Here is a 16,445-nt window from a genome sequence, read left to right as displayed (position 1 = left end):
ACTGAGCCACCCAGGCGCCCCAAGGACCCCAAATTTCTTAAGTAAACGCAATGTGAGGATCGCTGAGGAGAACTTGTGAGACTTGTAGTTTTCTGCTCGGGCGAATCACTCGCCTCTGTGAGCCTCTACTTTTGTTCCTCTGTAGGATGGGGATTGCAAGTTACTACCGGTGTCGTTAACTTTGAAGATCACTGCATTTTACGCAGAGCTCATGGGAACACATTTTAACTTAAACTGCCCAGGAAGAGATCACCCAGACTATCTTTGTTTGATATCCTTATTAGAAATGCGTGGTCCTCCCCATCTTTGACACCTGGAGGAAATGCTAGCTGGCCACCAGGGTGCGGGGAGAGGGGTGGCCGTCGCTGCCTGGGTCTCCTTGACTCCCGCTGGGAGGGCCCCGTGTGTTACAGGGGCGATGGCACAGGGTGGCCGGCTCGCTCAGCTCTCCTGCTGCTTGCCCCAGAGGAAGCAGCAAAGTGTGTTTAGGGGGATCACAGGGCATAAACTTTAGATTTTGACATGAATAAACTCTCCTCCTTCAAACTTTACAAATGAGGAAACCAAGGCGCAGTAAGGTTAATTTTCTGTAACAACAAAACACCGGGTCCTTTGTAATGCCTGACAGAGAAAAGAATATGCCTGTTTCTGTAGCATATTCTGCTTAAGAACTCACACAAGAAACTACGAACACCATTCAAAATATTGTAATTTAGCAGCAGGATGAAGAAGCAGTTCTGCTTTGTAAATTTTTTGATGAGTAGACATCCTATTCATGAATAACTGCCACTTAAAATTAGGATTGTTTTTATTAAGTATTGGGAAATCACTATACTCAAGTAACGAAAGTATTTATACTGGTAAATTATATATATACATACTTTACGGTACTTTAGTTCATGCCTGTATTAACTAATACCTTTCTGCTGGAGTTCTCGGTGTGACTGGGACACAAATCCTAGCATTGCAGGGGTGGGAAGGATTTCAGAGATGACGTGGCCTGGCCTCCTTGCTTCATAGCTGGGGCCCCTCGGGCACAGGGGTGGACGCCCAGCAGAACCAGCAGCTCCAGAACCCAGTACTCCAGCCACCTTAGCCCGTTGACTTTGTGGTTTCTGGTCACCATTTTTCTGTTGTGCTTATGCACGTGGACTGAGCCACAGGCGCCTGATTATTCCAGACAAGCGTAAACCCCCCTGCTAAAAGGAATGGTGTCCAACTCCAACTTCATGATAAGGAAGTTTTAAAAACAGGAAACTCAGAAGTTCATCCAGTGTGTACTTGAACCTCTTTTACGAGGAAAGCATCTATCAGGATGGCCTTATCTCTTTCCGGCTCTGTTTTCTGGCTTCTCCTGCTGCGCTGGAGCTTCCCAAGTCTGGCTCTCACGTCTTGGCTGGCCCTGACCCCAAAGCTTTGTTCTTGGTTTTAAACTGAACTGAGCACTTACTTTGGCTCCTGACATCAGTTGACCACAGCAGACAGGCCAGTCTCAGGAGAGGTTTTACTATTTATTCGTTCACTTACTCATGTGTTTCTTCTGCCCCTATGGGTACAAGGCCTTGATGGAGGCTGGGAGGGTATAGGGATGAGTAAGACCCACTCTTCAGGAGCTTATTATCGAGCTGGAAGCCAGACATGTAAACAACCAAACCAGCACAACTTGGGAGTCCCAGAGAAGTGCTACGGAGTGCTTTAACTGCCCCCAGATCTTTATCAACGCCCACATTTATATTGTATCTGCTATTGGCAGTAAAAGCCAAGAGCTTGCTGTGTAAGTCTCCATCCCCTCCCAAGGATATTGCCACCCCTGCCTGCCTCCTGAGTAGAAATTCAGGCACTACTACCGCATAGCAGGATTCACTCATTCTCCCCACAGACCCTTTCAAACCTACTATGTGCCAGGCACTGTTCTAAGCAGTAGGCATACAGTGGTGAACGTGAAAATGTCTCTTGACTCGTCACCCTCTGAGGGTAGGAGACAACGAACCAGCTAGTAAAGACACTGACCATCAGATGCAAGAACAAACAATGAAGTGAGTCCTCAGCAGTGTGCAACTGGAGCACAGAGGAAGGTGCTCAGGGAACTCAGGGATCAGGGAGTGCTCCCCAGACACAGCAGCTCTTAATCAAGACTTAGAAGTATGAGGTCTTGGAGAAGCGGAGAAGGATTTTCCAGCCTCACCGTTGACTTCTGAGGATATAAGGTGGTGTGGCCCCTTGGGAACTTCTTGGGGGTGGGGTGGGGTGGGGATTCTCTGTAACGCCTGGCACGTTGAGAGAATTGGGTAGAGCACCATCCCCGCGGGACCCCCGTTGCTGACCCACACTGCAGCAGTTTGCCTTAGGTAGTGAGGGGAGGGGGTAGAGACAGAAGTGAGCTGTCCTGGATGTCACGGCCACAGGCCCATCACTCAGCCTGCCCCAGGTCTCAGTTCGTACAGTGTGGAGGTTTGACTAGACTCTCCAAAGATCCTGCACACTCCATTCTCATCCTTGTCAATTTTGCTAATGTGGAAGCTGTTAAGTCTGGTTGAATGAGGAGTTTATGAATGAGGCATGCTGTTCACACTTTCCATCCACCGACAATCAGCTGCTTTTAGAGCTCCTATCTGAATAATGATTCTCCATTCAATTTTTTAAAATTTGAGGTTTTTTTGTTTTTGTTTTTGTTTTTCTAAGCACAGGTCTGGTGACTTTGCAGTTTTGTTTGGTACATGGTCTCCCGGTGTGGGCTCATTTGGGGTCATTTTGCATGCCATCAGGCTTATACTTCCAAGCTGACAGTAGAATCATTAACAGTGATTTCTAGAGCTCCTGCTTGAAGCAGACTGCTCTGGTTGTTTAGCAAGTACTGTACTCTTCGAACTGTTCTTTCCTGCCTTGATTCGTAGATAAGGATACTTGAGAAAAAGAGCCTATTTCCTTAGGATTCACTGATTAGGTAGTCCCACATCTGTGTGAACACACTAACGGTAGAACACAAGCTGAAGCATAAATAAGGCTTATGGTATGTCAGGCGCCATGCTAAGGGCTTTTTATACATTTGCTCATTTAATCTTCGCCAGAAGCTCATGAGGTAGGTTCTGGAATTCTCAGTTTGCGGGTACGAGGTTGGGGCAGACTGGCATAGCAGTGGTGGCCAAGGTAGGAGGGCGGGTGGGCAGGCAGACTGCAGGCTCAGTGAGGTGCTGTGTTCTCTGCTTTGGGGCAGACAGACCCCACAGGAGCAGTTCCCAAAGCACTGACGCATAGCTGAGAGCCGAGTGTGTATTTTTTTTCGCCGTCATGCCCTGTGGCTCTGCCTGCTGGCTCAGGACCAGTGACCGGTGCGGGACGCTGGCTGGCTAGTGCGTATCTGGGTGCTGGTGGAGCTCTGTGTATGTGCCCTAGGAGGGCCACGTCCTGGGGACCCAGTGGCCTTGGTGCTGGGTGGTGACCTTCTAAAAGGCTTTGGAGGTTGCCACTTCACCCTGCAGCCTGGCTCCTCCAAGGGCAAACCCCAGGCATCTCTGGGTGGAGTCTTGGGTGAAAATAATCTGTGATTCCCCTCATCTGAATGTTTGTTGGCTAGAGAATAGGAGGGTCCATAGAGAGTGGGGAGGAGGTCGCATGATGCAGGTATCAGCGTGGTGCGACACCCAGGCTGCGTGTGGGCGTCGCTGGTTCAGGATCCTGAAGTGCTGCTTGCTCAGGTCTCCCCAGTACCCACCCAGCGCTGGCCAGGTCACCCCACAAACACCACCAGGAAGCGATTCAGGGACTGGTAAGGGTCTTCTTCCTGTCTTTACACCATGCTGGAAAATGCTGCTCTTTGAGAAATTGTGCTAAGTAGTTACATTAGCACTGAACATGTCTTTCCTTCACAAAAGGATTGGTGACAGGGCTTTTTTTTTTTTTTTTTTTTTTTAAAATAGGCTTTCTTGCTTGCTTAATGAGCTCTCTTCTTTCTTAAAATATCATTTGATTTACAGAGTTTGCGTGCATACAGCACTTCAAGAAATCATCTGTTAGATAAAACAAGATGCTTCTAATAACTGTCCTTTGTTCCTGCTCTTCCAGTTTAGCAACTCAGAGTCTTGCCGTGGCTCTGATGGGCACGGAGGGATGGAGTGCAGGGTGGGATACGCTCAGATGACAGGATCCTCCCTGACTGTTAGGGGGAGGCAGTGGACTTAGGGTGGTCCACAGAATGTCCAGGAAAGAGAAAGTATAGACACCGGGAGCGACCCAGTGGGAGGCAGTGCAGCTGGGACAAACATGCGGCCACGCTCTGGGCTTCTCCTGTGGAAATGCTGCTGTGGATGTCTCCACCCCACAGTTGCCAGAAGCTCTGACCCCCGGCTCTACTCCATGTTACTTCCGCCTCCAGCCTCCACGTGAGGGCTTGGGCTCAGCTGAACGTAGGCCCCCTCTGGGCGTCTGGGAAATGTAGTGTTCGGCCTTCCTGGGTACTGTGGGCCCATCTGCCGTCTCTGCCATTAGTGGCTCACTGGAGAATCCACCTGTCCCCACACTGAATCTGTGGAGGCCACCAAAGGACCCCAGGCCTTAACCCGGCATCAGTCCCAGGAGGGAACCCTCAGGATGTAAGGGTCCCTTTACTCTGCCCCACCCCCCATCCCCTGCAAACATGCTTCCCTGAAAGAGGAAACTCTTAGTGTTTTCAAACAGGTGTGTAGTTTGTAAAGAAATAGAGGGAAATGGCAGAAAGGAACAAAAAGATAGACCTTGCATTTACCCAGGTGAATACTCATTCCAGTGTTCATTCTTTCCCAAACTTCTAAATTTCCCAGTGGCTGTCTTTTGGTTTCATCCTGAAGAACTTGCTCTTCCTTTACTATTTCTTTAGTATGGATCCATTGCTTCAAGTTGTTTTTTTTTTTTTTAAGTTTTATTTATTTATTTGACAGAGAGAGAGAGAGGGAACACAAGCAGGGGGAGTGGGAGAGGGAGAAGCAGGGAGACCGATGCGGGACTCGATCCCAGGACCCTGGGATCATGACCTGAGCCGAAGGCAGTCGCTTAACCGAGTGAGCCACCCAGGCGCCCCCATTGCTTCAAGTTTTATCGGAAAATGTCTTTGTTTCACTTCAATTTTGTTTTTATTTATTTATTTTTTTCAATTTTATTGAGAAGACAATGTCTAATCAGACTCTATACATCTCCAAATCCCAGCACCCCCAGCCCTGCAGCCTCCCAGCCCTGGGCCCGAGACTTGTGCTCCCAGCCCCCTCAGTTCTCACCAGTGCCACTGCGGACTCCTGACCACAGCCCTCAGTCGGGACTAGTGTTGAGTTTAGGAAAATAGGACCAAAGTCAGATACATGGGAGCCCTTGCACCCTGGATGCTTGTCGTTTTTGCAGCTCTAGGTTTATGACCCCTGCTGAAAGCCTCTTTTGTGGTTTTCTAGACTAGTGAGCACAGAGACAGGGCCTTAGGCTCTGGCCTCATTTCTCAGACCCATCTTCTTCCCATGGCCTCTCTTGTTGGCCTTAGTAGGATGCCCGGCTCCATGACAGGTTCTCCTTGCCTTTGGGGCATTTATACTTGGTGCAGAGTTGGAAAGACTATTCTTGCCCCGCATACTGGAGCTTCTTACTGATGGAACTCAGACCTCTCCTCCAGGGCCCTTTCTTAGGCCACCCTCATAGTCCCCCCTAATGCCCTGCCTCAGGGCCCTACTGAGAGGCCACTCGTGTTCCATGGTACCCTTAGGCCTGTCTGAGCACTTAACAAATACATTTTAACGTCTTTGTAATTTATCCTTAACCCTCCTTGAGGGTGGATTGTCTTAGTTCTCAAGGCATCACTCACACTGCAGTGTGCATAGTAGACACTGTATTTGTTGAATGAATGATACAAATGGTATTTCTGAGGACTGTGTCTCTAGACTTTGGGGAATGGCTAATTTTATGACTGTATCATTGCCCCCCAAAATGATGGCCAGACTGTCTGCCTCAGCAGGAGCAGGTGCTCCCTGGGGTCCTCAGCCTGGCACCCCATCCCTGTGGGCATCTTGATAGGAATGGCAGCACTGGACGGGCAATCAGAAGGAGGGGCCTGGAAGATGCCAACAAGGATGATTGGTCATGGATCTCTGCGCCCTGCTTTTCTGCAAATAACTGTCATGGCCACAATGAAAGCTGCTAAGTCTATGGTGACTAAAGGTGGGGTCAGGGTGAACCCAGATGCAGATGCTAAGCTCCAACTAGGTTCCCTCCCCTGACCTACCCAGCCAGACGACTCCTCAACATGTTAGCTTCACCAACACCATGGATCACTTGTGCTGTGCTCCTTGAGTTGCTCACAAATACTCACACCCCAAATATTAAACCCAGGAATGCCAAGGGCCTTTTGCTGATGTCACACCTGGTCTGCCCAAGCCCCATCAGAGTTTCCTGGCTTTCAGCTGGCTGGCTTTTCCAGCCCTTGATCAACATGTGATTTTCCTTTCATATATACTGCTTTTGCTTAAAGCAAGGGACATCTTTGAGTTGACTTTTGCAGAGTTAGAAGGGGTTAGAAGGGGTTGGTTTTCCCAGGCCCAGTACTACCCATGGGGCAGTGGGGAGCTTCATCTTGTCACTGGTGCCCTTTCCATGTTGGGTGAAGTGAAGCTCTGCCTTGGTCCTTCCCACCACACACTGACACCTTCACACAGTGGTGTGTGGTCTGGTCCTCACTGTCTGGCCTTTTCTGGGGCCCAGTATGGCCATGTCTAATCAGGCACATGTGTTGAGAAGATGTTAGGATTTACTTGCATGCTTAGACTGAAGACTGGCTTACAGGCTGCGCTAACTCCTTTCAAGTAAATTGCAGTTGGGCCTGAGTCCCACTAATCATTAACAAGGGTGAGTTGTCATCATTCATAACAGCAGGCCTGTGGGCTGAGCTCAATGAGCAAAAACCACTTGCAAGGGTGTAGAAGCCCCTCCTGGACATGAGGGCATTGCCACTTCTCGGGGTATCCCCAGGCTAACTCACTAAAGGATACGTGACCCAGAAGATTCGCCACGTGCTATTTCACGAGTTCAGGGGTAAGGAGCACACTTCAAAGATAGATCTTTAGAGCTAGAAGGGACTTGGAGACTGTTCAGTCCTGTGGTTTTCAGACTTTTTTTTTTTTTTTTTTTGCTGTAGAAACCATTCCTCCAATACAAGTTTACGCAGAATGCCCATAAATAAAATAGCTAACCACAGTTATTCCAGAAAAGTGAGTGGGAATGAGAAGCCCACTCATTTTCACTCCATTCTTCATGGTCCCAGTAGGAAAACCACAGTCCTCCATCCTGTCTTTGGTGCTGAGGGGCATCTGAAGCCAAGGAGCATAGGATGCGTGGGATAGAGCTGGCGGTCAGGCAGAATCCTCAGTCCCAGCACATTAATTAGCTTTGCTGGTCCCAGGCCCACTCATCTGTAAAACTGGCTATGATGTCAGCCTCGGAGTTTTTGAGAGTATTAAATATGAAAGCTCTGAACAGCCTGCCAGGCCGTACGTAGTAGGTACTCATTAAATGTTCACGTCAGTTCCGTTTTTGTCAAGTCACAGAGTTATTTCATTGTTCTTTTTAAGTCTGCCCCAACACAGCAAATCTCAATCCGATTTTTGATGAGTTATCCGGCCCTGTTTCTACAAACACAAGGGATTCATCTTCAGATCTGCTTTTACCTGGTCTTTAAATTGTTTTCCTTAGTGGTACATGCTTATTTTTAAAAATCTAGAATGTGTGTGAAAATGAAAGGAAGGTAAAACTTACTGAGCCCTTACCTCCTGAACAAAACCTTCATTAATATTTTGGCCTATTTCCTTCCAGTCTTTTTTTTTCCCTCTTATCCCCTAGTGCATGTGCTTGTATGGAATATGAGGAGCTGATTGTTTTGTTTTGAACTCTCTTGCTGGTGGGAAGAAGCTTTGCCAAATCCCACCTTTCAAAACAAGCTATTGGAAGCTGGTCACTGAGAAGAGGAACAGATGTTGCCCATCTCTTTCACTATAACTGTAACATCAAACCTTCCCATAGCTGTAAACACTCTTCTCAGATTAAGCTTGTAAATTATACTATTTTCTGGGAAGAGTCCCAGCCTTAAACCAGCTCCCCTTCTCTCAACCAGCAGTTTGCCAAGGCCCGACGGAGTCTTTTTGCCTTTTATCCACATGAGTCACTGCCTTCTCTTTTCTAGTGTGGATCTGTGGTTTGGCTTGGCAACCCTTTGCTTACAAAATAAATTGCAAGTAAGTTTCCCGACTCTCTTAAGTAGGCAGACCCCACTTGATAAACAGCTCAGCCACACCTCTACCTAAGACCACTGCTCTCTCTTCTTGGGCCTCGGCCCTGTCCTCTGGGCTGCTGTGCTATCACCCTGGGGTCAGGAGCTGCCAAGGAATCTATGGGTTCAGAAGTAGAGGGGAGAAATTGTGAGACAGGAACATCTTAGGAGTGAGGATCCTGGGGTCCTGAGAAGGAAAAGGAGGTCCAGAGAGGGAAGTGGAAATAATGCAAACTTGACCGCCTTTAAAATGTTGCTGAAGGTCAGCCCCAAACCAGGAAACTATGAGAGAGACTCCACTTTTTCCTGTTTCTTCACCCTCTTACACACCTCTGACCTGTTGCTCCTGAAACCAGAACTCTTGCTTTACTATGAGGCTAGTTCGGTGACATTATAGGCTAAAAGAGCACACCGTGGGCTGATCTCCATTTGCAACATCATTTCAGTGGGAAATGCGTTCTGAGTTCCAGAAGGCCAACTCAAAAGCTTTGGAACACAACCCGCTGGTGAGTGAGAGACTACAGGCCTTGTACTGAGGGCCAGTCCCAGGACTGTCTCTGCATACGGGGACTGACACAAGTGCCCAGATGCACTTTATTTACTGAAACTGGTATCAGTAGGTATTTCTGTATATAGGGATCCAATCAGAAGGAAGTAGCAGTGCACCCAGTTAACTTGTGACTCAGGGTTATGTAAAATAACCACGCCAGATGATTCCAGCATGATGTGTGTGTAGGAACGGACCCATTCAGATAACCAGACCTGACTGAATGGTAGTGACTGGGTTCGCTTACTACGGATATATATGAGACCATGTGGTGAAGAACATGGCTTCGCAGCGCAGCACAAGCTACCTCTGGGGGCATGTTTTAACATAGCAGTGTCCAGGGTTGCCTGGGTGGCTCAGTCATTTGAGTGTCCGACTCTTGGTTTCAGCTCAGGTTTTGATCTCAGGGTCATCAGATCGAGCTCCAAATTGGCTCCACACTCAGCAGGGAGACTGCTTGAGATTCTCTGCCTCTCCCTCTATGTCCCCCACCTCCCCTCTCGCTCTCTCTCAAATAAATCTTTTTTTTTTTTTAAGATTTTATTTATTTGCTAGAGAAAGAGCACAAGCAGGGGGAGCGGCAGGCAGAGGGAGAAGCAGGCTCCCCACTGAGCAGGGAGCCCAATGCGGGGCTCCATCCCAGGACCCTGAGATCATAACCTGAGCCGAAGGCAGACATTTAACCGACTGAGCCATCCAGGTGTCCCAATAAATAAATAAATCTTAAAAAAATAAATAAAATAGCAGTGCCCACGTGGTATTTGTTTATGTCCTTCTTAGCTTTTGGCATGGGGGCATTTCAGATGAGGTCATCTTCTTGGGTCCATTTCCTGAGTGTTGATTGTTTTGTGACATAGAGAACAGCTGCTTCTAAGAGGGGGCCTGGAAGCCTAAATGCCCCCTGCCATTCCCCTCTTCCTCCCTACCCACTTTCCCCCTGCACATCTCTTTTCGTTGTGGAAAATCACACATTCACAAATTGTGTTTCTTTCCTCACACCAACCATATTCCCACACAGACAGATTCTGGAATGATCTCATGGATGAATCATGCCGTTATCCAGCTATTTATAAGAGCTGCCTTTAGACAAAGATTTTTGTGTAAGCTACATTAAGTCCCCTTCATTGTCTGCCAGTTAACCTTGAGGGGATGGCTTATCGATGGAGTGCTCAGTGTGAGGGGCAGGACTTGTAGACTAAAAGCCGCTTTGATTTCACTTTTTCCTGTCAGCCCTGGGCTTTGTCCCATTGACTCTGAACTGTGGTGGTGTTAACGCTCTGCTCTGATACAAGTAAGCAGACCCAATCCAAGATGGCAGCTGTATTGTATCTAAAGAGGCGAGAAATAGGACTTCCTAAACTATGATAGATGCTTGTATCACTGAGTTGCAGTTGATGCATAATCTCCTAATTAAAACTAGCTCACAAGTGGTATTTCCTAATCAGCTTTCAAGTTTTGCTCTGCAGCAAATCTCCCTTTTTTTTTCCTGAAAGATCTGGAAATCCTATTAATATTTAACTGGCTTTTAAATTGTTTATGCATCAAAGTGTTCAAACTATTGTTGTCCCTTAATGAGCAAGTGCCCAGTGATGCTTCTGTTTGGCATTCCAAGGTCTCAAGTTTAGAGCACCATTAAATGATCACGAGTGGCAGTCAGGCCATCTTGGAGGCTGAAAGCCCTGGAAACTAGTTAATTGGATTACTCACATAGTTCCATCTACTTTCCAGGTGTTAAGTATTTAAATCATCTTTTTTTATTAGGAGTAACATTGGTTCAGTAATCATATGTTCCTTAAGGAGAAGGCCTTACCTTAAACTCCTTATTTAATTTTTTTCTTTTTTAAAGATTTTGTCAGAGAGAGGGCGCGTGCAAGCACACACAAGCAGGGGAGGAGGGGCAGAGGGAGAGGCAGGCTCCCCGTGGAGCAGGGAGCCCCATGCGGGACTCCATCCCAGGACCCCAGGATCATGACCTGAGCCGAAGGCAGACACTTAACCAACTGAGCCACCCAGGTGCCCCGAAACTTCTTGTTATTTAATAGGGAATCTTGTTTGATCAGTTCCAATGCATTATGGCTCCTTGAGCATCAGAAAAGGTAATGAAAGATCATTTTGCCCATTACACTGGATGAAATCAGGAGTTGGCCGTAGTGTGGTTACAGTGACCTAGGTAATCCCCTTTGGGCACCAGGATATCTAGATTGGCCATCTGCTCTGACCAGATGATTCCACAACTGCAAAATCATGTGTATTTGCTCTTTGCCGTGGGAGCTGAAACTAAGACACGTCCAGGGGGTTTCCAACCACCAAGTCACAGGCTTTCAAGGAGAGCTACATTCAGTGAATTGCGGGGCCATCCTATGAAGAGTAGGGTTTCGCTCCACAAAGAACCTCTATTTTTGCCCCTTGCTTAAGGGTATAACTGCTGCTTGGCTGTCTCCCCAAATGCATTTTCATCTTGTTTTCACTGCCTCCCCCATCTTCTGTGAGCCCCTACCCCAACCCCCTTAAACCATCTCCCATCCATCCCCATCCCCACCGGCCAGACTTTGTAAGAAAACCTTTGTGCTGGGTTTTCAAAGTGTGTCTGTTGCTTACAGCCTTTGCAAAAGAAACTTGAATAGATGAGAAATGAGCTCTTGCAGCTAAGTAGGTCTGAGCTATAGCGTCACCCGGGCCTGCGGAAGAGAAGAAAACAGACCCTTGCATTGTCCATGGTTCCTGACCCCTGGTTCTGTTAGTGCAACAGTCCAAATGAGATCCTTCCCTAGGACCTGCCTAGCCACGTTCGTCTGTGAGTGCAAGCTACAGCGTGTAAACCGTAATGCACACAGTTTTGGCCAGTATCCACATCTGGTATTTGAACTTGCCTTCATGCCATTTTTAGAAGGAGGTGGAACATAAATTAATATTTGGACTCTACATGTATCTGGGAAAAATAATCTCCTAGGCTTTTCAAAGAAACTGGAAAGTCCGACTTCAGTCTGCTTTCAATTACTTACAGCTGCAGCTCCATGTTCCCCAGCTCTCTCCTGCTCCTGGAGGGTTAATGCTGGCTTTTGAGCCAAACCGATATTTCTTGTTTTCATACACCATTTTAATGGGAATTCAGAATAATGATGTTAGAAAGAAAACATCAAGATTTTATCACTACTCCCCAGGGACTTCTGCTTAATCCTTTTTCACTGGAGTTTTGGGGTTTTTTTAATATATTTTTTTAAGATTTTATTTATTTATTAGAGAGAGACAGGCAGGCAGAGGGAGAAGCAGGCTCCTTGCTGAGCAAGGAGCCCGATGTGGGACTTGATCCCAGGACCCTGAGATCATGACCTGAGCTGAAGACAGACGCCTAACTGACTGAGCCACCCAGGCGTCCCTTCACTGGAGTTTTTAAAAGCTGTTTTCTGGGTGAAGCAGCTGCACCATTCACAGTTCCCCTCAAACGGGGGCGTCCGGGGCCATAGGTCTTTTGCTTGCTTTTCACTCAGGGGTAAGTCCTGAGCAGTTACCTTATCTGTAAATCAGGTGGCGCCATGTGAAATCGCTGCGTACGTAGGTCAAAATGGGCAAATAACAGCATTTTCGTGTGGCTCGTGTTAATACGAGGCTGCAGCAGAGCACTTAGCTAAGGAACCAGCACTGCTGAGACAGCAAAGAGCCAGGCTGCCTGGCTCCTTCAAGTAAATACTACACATCAGACATCGTGTGTATCTGGACAGAAACATGGAATGTCCCTGCCTGCAGCCAGCTCTCCATTCAGGAGCACTCTTAAAATGGGCATATTTTAATATCCTTATTTCTTTGGGGTTTTTTTTTTTAAAGATTTTATTCATTTATTTGACAGAGACACAGCGAGAGAGGGAACACAAGCAGGGGGAGGGGGAGAGGGAGAAGCAGGCTTCCTGCTGAGCGGGGAGCCTGATGCGGGGCTTGATCCCAGGACCCTGGGATCATGACCTGAGCCGAAGGCAGACGCTTAACGACTGAGCCACCCAGGTGCTCCTTCTCTGGGTTTTCTTACCCCATGAAGATGGGCCCTGCTTTTAAATTAGTTTCAGCCCTAAATAACATTCTCTGTCTGGCAAAATGGAAACAAGGAGACAGTTGTTTGGGAGTTGGGAATTTGAGGCACGTGCTTGCCGGGGTGCTCTTCAGGCAAGGAGGACGTCCCGGAAGCGAGCCGGAGAGACTTTCATGAAATGCAAGGCGCTGCACTCTTTGTACCTGCTCCCCCCCTGGGCTGCCACGGCCATTCCCTTTCTCCTTGCCCTTCACGGCTACTTTTGCCTCGTTGCCTGGTTCAGGTTCTTGCTCTGTTGGCATTTCCCTTTGTGAGGGCCAGCAGCCCGGACGGCTCCCACAGGAGGCAGGGCAGCAGGGTGGGTGGTCTCTGGCATGTGCCATCCCCGGGTTCTGGTGGCCTCGCTGAGCCCCACTCTGCTCCCCGCCTGCTTGCGTGGCCCTTCTAGCTGCAGATTTAAGATCCATACCTGGAATGCAGGTCTCTGTTCACAGGGCATGTTTATAAAGTGACGTGATTTCAGTCATCCTGGACCTCACAGTCCCCCGCAGAGGAGGCACATCCCGAGAGTACTCCCATTGCTCAGAATATGCTTGGAGCTCTGGATGGGATGGTCTGCACCTTCTAACGGAGTGTTTGCAGCTCTGTGAGTTACTGTTCTGCACCATCCCTAGGGGGTGAGCTTGATGCCTGGAATTACCTGAAGTCATTTACACTCATTTACAGTCCATCAGTAGGCAGGGCAGGGGGGAGCACTGATTCAAGTAATAGTGTTCAGAGCAAAAATATGTATAAACAAAGGTTGCAGACTGGGATGGGTTGGTTATTGGCTTTTTTTGCGTGACTTTAGTGTTGATTCCCAGGGGGGCTCCAGAAAGTTTTGAGCATGGCAATACCATGGCGTCCTAAGGAGACTACCTTTAAAAAATGCAGTACTTACTGGATGCAAATTTTGGCTATTCCCTTTTTTTTAACTATTTGAGAGTGAGAGCATGCGCAAGCCGTGGGGAGGGGCAGAAGGAGAGGGACAAGCAGACTCCCCCCTCCCCGCCCACCCCGAGCACGAGCCCACTCAGGTTTTGATCCCAGGACCCCGAGATCATGACCTGAGCCGAAAATCAGATGCCTAACCGACTGAGCCACCCAGGTGCCCCATAGCTATTTCTTTTAAAAACTGTCATTAATCACACTTCTGCATTAGAGGTAGGCTTACAGAGCCAGTGATTGCTCAACTAAATCAGAGAAGCCGTTTTCCTTCCCAGAAGGGGAGGTTCCTTGTCTGTTCCCTCACTCACCCGGCTCCTTCTCTTTTTCCTTGAATTCTTTATCTTCTGCCTGGAGAGGCTTGTCTTTACATATTGTTTGTTCTTGCTTAGGTTGTGGGAGCCAGCCCCTGAATGTGGTGCCTCTCTCCAGGCCACACAGCAAGAACGCTGCGAGCCTGAGATGACTTTTGACTAACAAGTACCACATTCTAGAGCCAGAAACTGGAAGGCAGTCCTTCCCAAACATGGCTGCATTTTAGAATCCCCTGGCAAGTGTTTAAAACTGACACCCAGGTTGCACCCCATACCAACTGAAACAGAATGTCTGCGGGTGGGGTCCAGGCTGCGGTAGTCTGTCAGAGATCCCCAGGTGATTCTAATCAGCATCCAAGCCCGAGGACCACTGCAAGGAGGGGGATTATCCTTGACAATGTGAGCAGTTACACCTGAGCGTAACCACAGCCAGCTCAGTCTTGCGTCTCTCAGGCAACGTGAGGTGCTAGAAACAGCCCTGGATGCAAAACCAGTCTCTACAGCCTACCATCCTGGTGACCTTGGCAAGCCACTTAGCCTCCTGTGGGCTTTTCCTCTGTGAAATAAGGTAATAACAGCAATACCTGTCTGATAGGGTCATGTTAAGGGATGGCAGAGACGATGCGTGGAAGTCTTCGTAAATTACGAAGTGCTGTGTAAATGCCTGATAATACTGGAGATTGTTCTTTTATAGAAAGATGATCGTGTTCCGGGTCCCCTGGCGAGGAGGCTGGGGTGACTGTGGTGGCATTAATCCCTTCATTACCAGCAGTATCCCTGGGAACCGTTTAGGACAAGAATTGATTTCTTTTGTCTAATAAAGGGGGCAGCCAGGAGAGGTGGTCTCTGCCAGCTTTAAAATGAAACCAGCAGCCAGAGCCTAAGAGAATCAACCATTGCCCCGTGATGCCCAGGGAATGCTCCCTGGCTTCCTCTTAGCGAACTGTGAGCTGAGGGGCCTTGTACAGAGGAACATCGGTTGTCCATCAGCTTTTGAGCCTGCCTTTCATCTGCAGGCTTTCCGTTTGGTTGCATTTCATTTATATCAAAGTGGATGAAACAAGGTGTGCTAGCGGGCCCCCAGGGTCAGGGGGATATCCTGTTGGCCAGGCCCTGCGTGCTCGTGTTCGTCAGTGTGACTGTGGTGTCTTGTGTAGTAAACATCGTCGTGGCTCTTTTGAGTACAAACCAAAGCATTTTTTTCTTGGGCTTGTCCTCTCCAGGGATTTGAAGTTGGATGGAGGGAAGCAGTCCACAGGTGCCGTGAGCTTGAAAGAGATCATTGGCCTTGAAGGTGTGGAGCTGGGAGCTGATGGGAAGGTAAGGCTTCCTAGCTTCCAATCGGCAAGTCTCTGCCGACACCACCAGGGTCAGGACTCGGAGGCAGCGTGACAGACCACGACCCTTGCTCACGGTGGAGGAACCAGGTCTGGGGCCAGCCCATCCCCTCTTCCCTAGCGTGCCCTCAGAAACCCACTGAGCCAGTGAGGAAATAGCGGCATAGTATTTCTCCCCCAGTGCTATTTATGATGGAATGCCGGATACTGATGAGTATCCCACACACCCGTGCATGTTCTGGAATCGAGTGGTTTGAGCATGCATTAATTGATGGTGTCAGCAAGCTATATTCCCGCTACTAGAAAGTTTCTTTTGGGGGGGGTGGGGGACGGAGGCTTCCCACGGTCCTGAGAAGCTGAGTCTTTCAGCCTCAGTGAGCACCTAGCAGGAGAGCTGTTACATTCCTCCTTACCTGCAGTCCAGTGAGCTGCTGTGTGGAAGTCTGAGGGGTGAAAGTTCAAAGAGGAACTTGACCTTTTTGTGCTGGATCCCGGTAATCTTTGTAAACCCTTCAAAAGCCTGTTTATGGAGATGAAGCAAGTATTTGGGGAAGCCATCTCAGGGTAGCTTGCTGCCAGCTGAAGCTGCTGGGGCAGCTAGTGACCTTCCCACCTCCCCCCTGCCAGAACAGCTGGTCACCACTGTGCCCGGACGCCATCAGCCCCGAGCCCACGAGCAGGGGTATATGGGCCGTGCTTCTCCAAGTAGGTGGAAAGAAAAACACTTGTTCTGTATCCATTCCTGAAGGTTGAGTGTTCACACAGGAATGAGGGAGGTGAGCTAGAGACCAGCATCAGAGATCTCATCTGCCAACAGAACATATAGCAGGCCACAGCCCCTTATCAGACACTCTTGGGGTCTGATGTGTTCTGGAATTCTGCACTTGGTGGGGTATAAAGCTCGTGTGGTGTTCAAAAAAAGAAAAAAAGCCAATGCGGTATGTGCCTCGTGTATTACACAACATCCCAG

General features: G+C 48.5%; 1 protein-coding gene across 1 annotated transcript in view; it reads left to right on the top strand.

Moving 5' to 3' along the window:
- Window positions 1–16,445, top strand: part of CABLES1 (Cdk5 and Abl enzyme substrate 1) — a gene marked incomplete at its 5' end in the record, with an annotated part of 109,753 nt that overhangs the window by 72,838 nt on the left and 20,470 nt on the right. The window contains one exon of the mRNA XM_021686188.2: window positions 15,362–15,458. Within this exon, the coding sequence (XP_021541863.2) occupies window positions 15,362–15,458 (97 nt within the window). The remainder of the gene's footprint in view (window positions 1–15,361; window positions 15,459–16,445) is intronic.

This window comes from Neomonachus schauinslandi, chromosome 14 (assembly GCF_002201575.2).
Source record: "Neomonachus schauinslandi chromosome 14, ASM220157v2, whole genome shotgun sequence".
In the NCBI taxonomy this organism is placed as follows: domain Eukaryota; kingdom Metazoa; phylum Chordata; class Mammalia; order Carnivora; family Phocidae; genus Neomonachus; species Neomonachus schauinslandi.
Note: the sequence above shows the minus strand (reverse complement) of the source record. Positions and strands in the feature narration are given on the sequence as shown.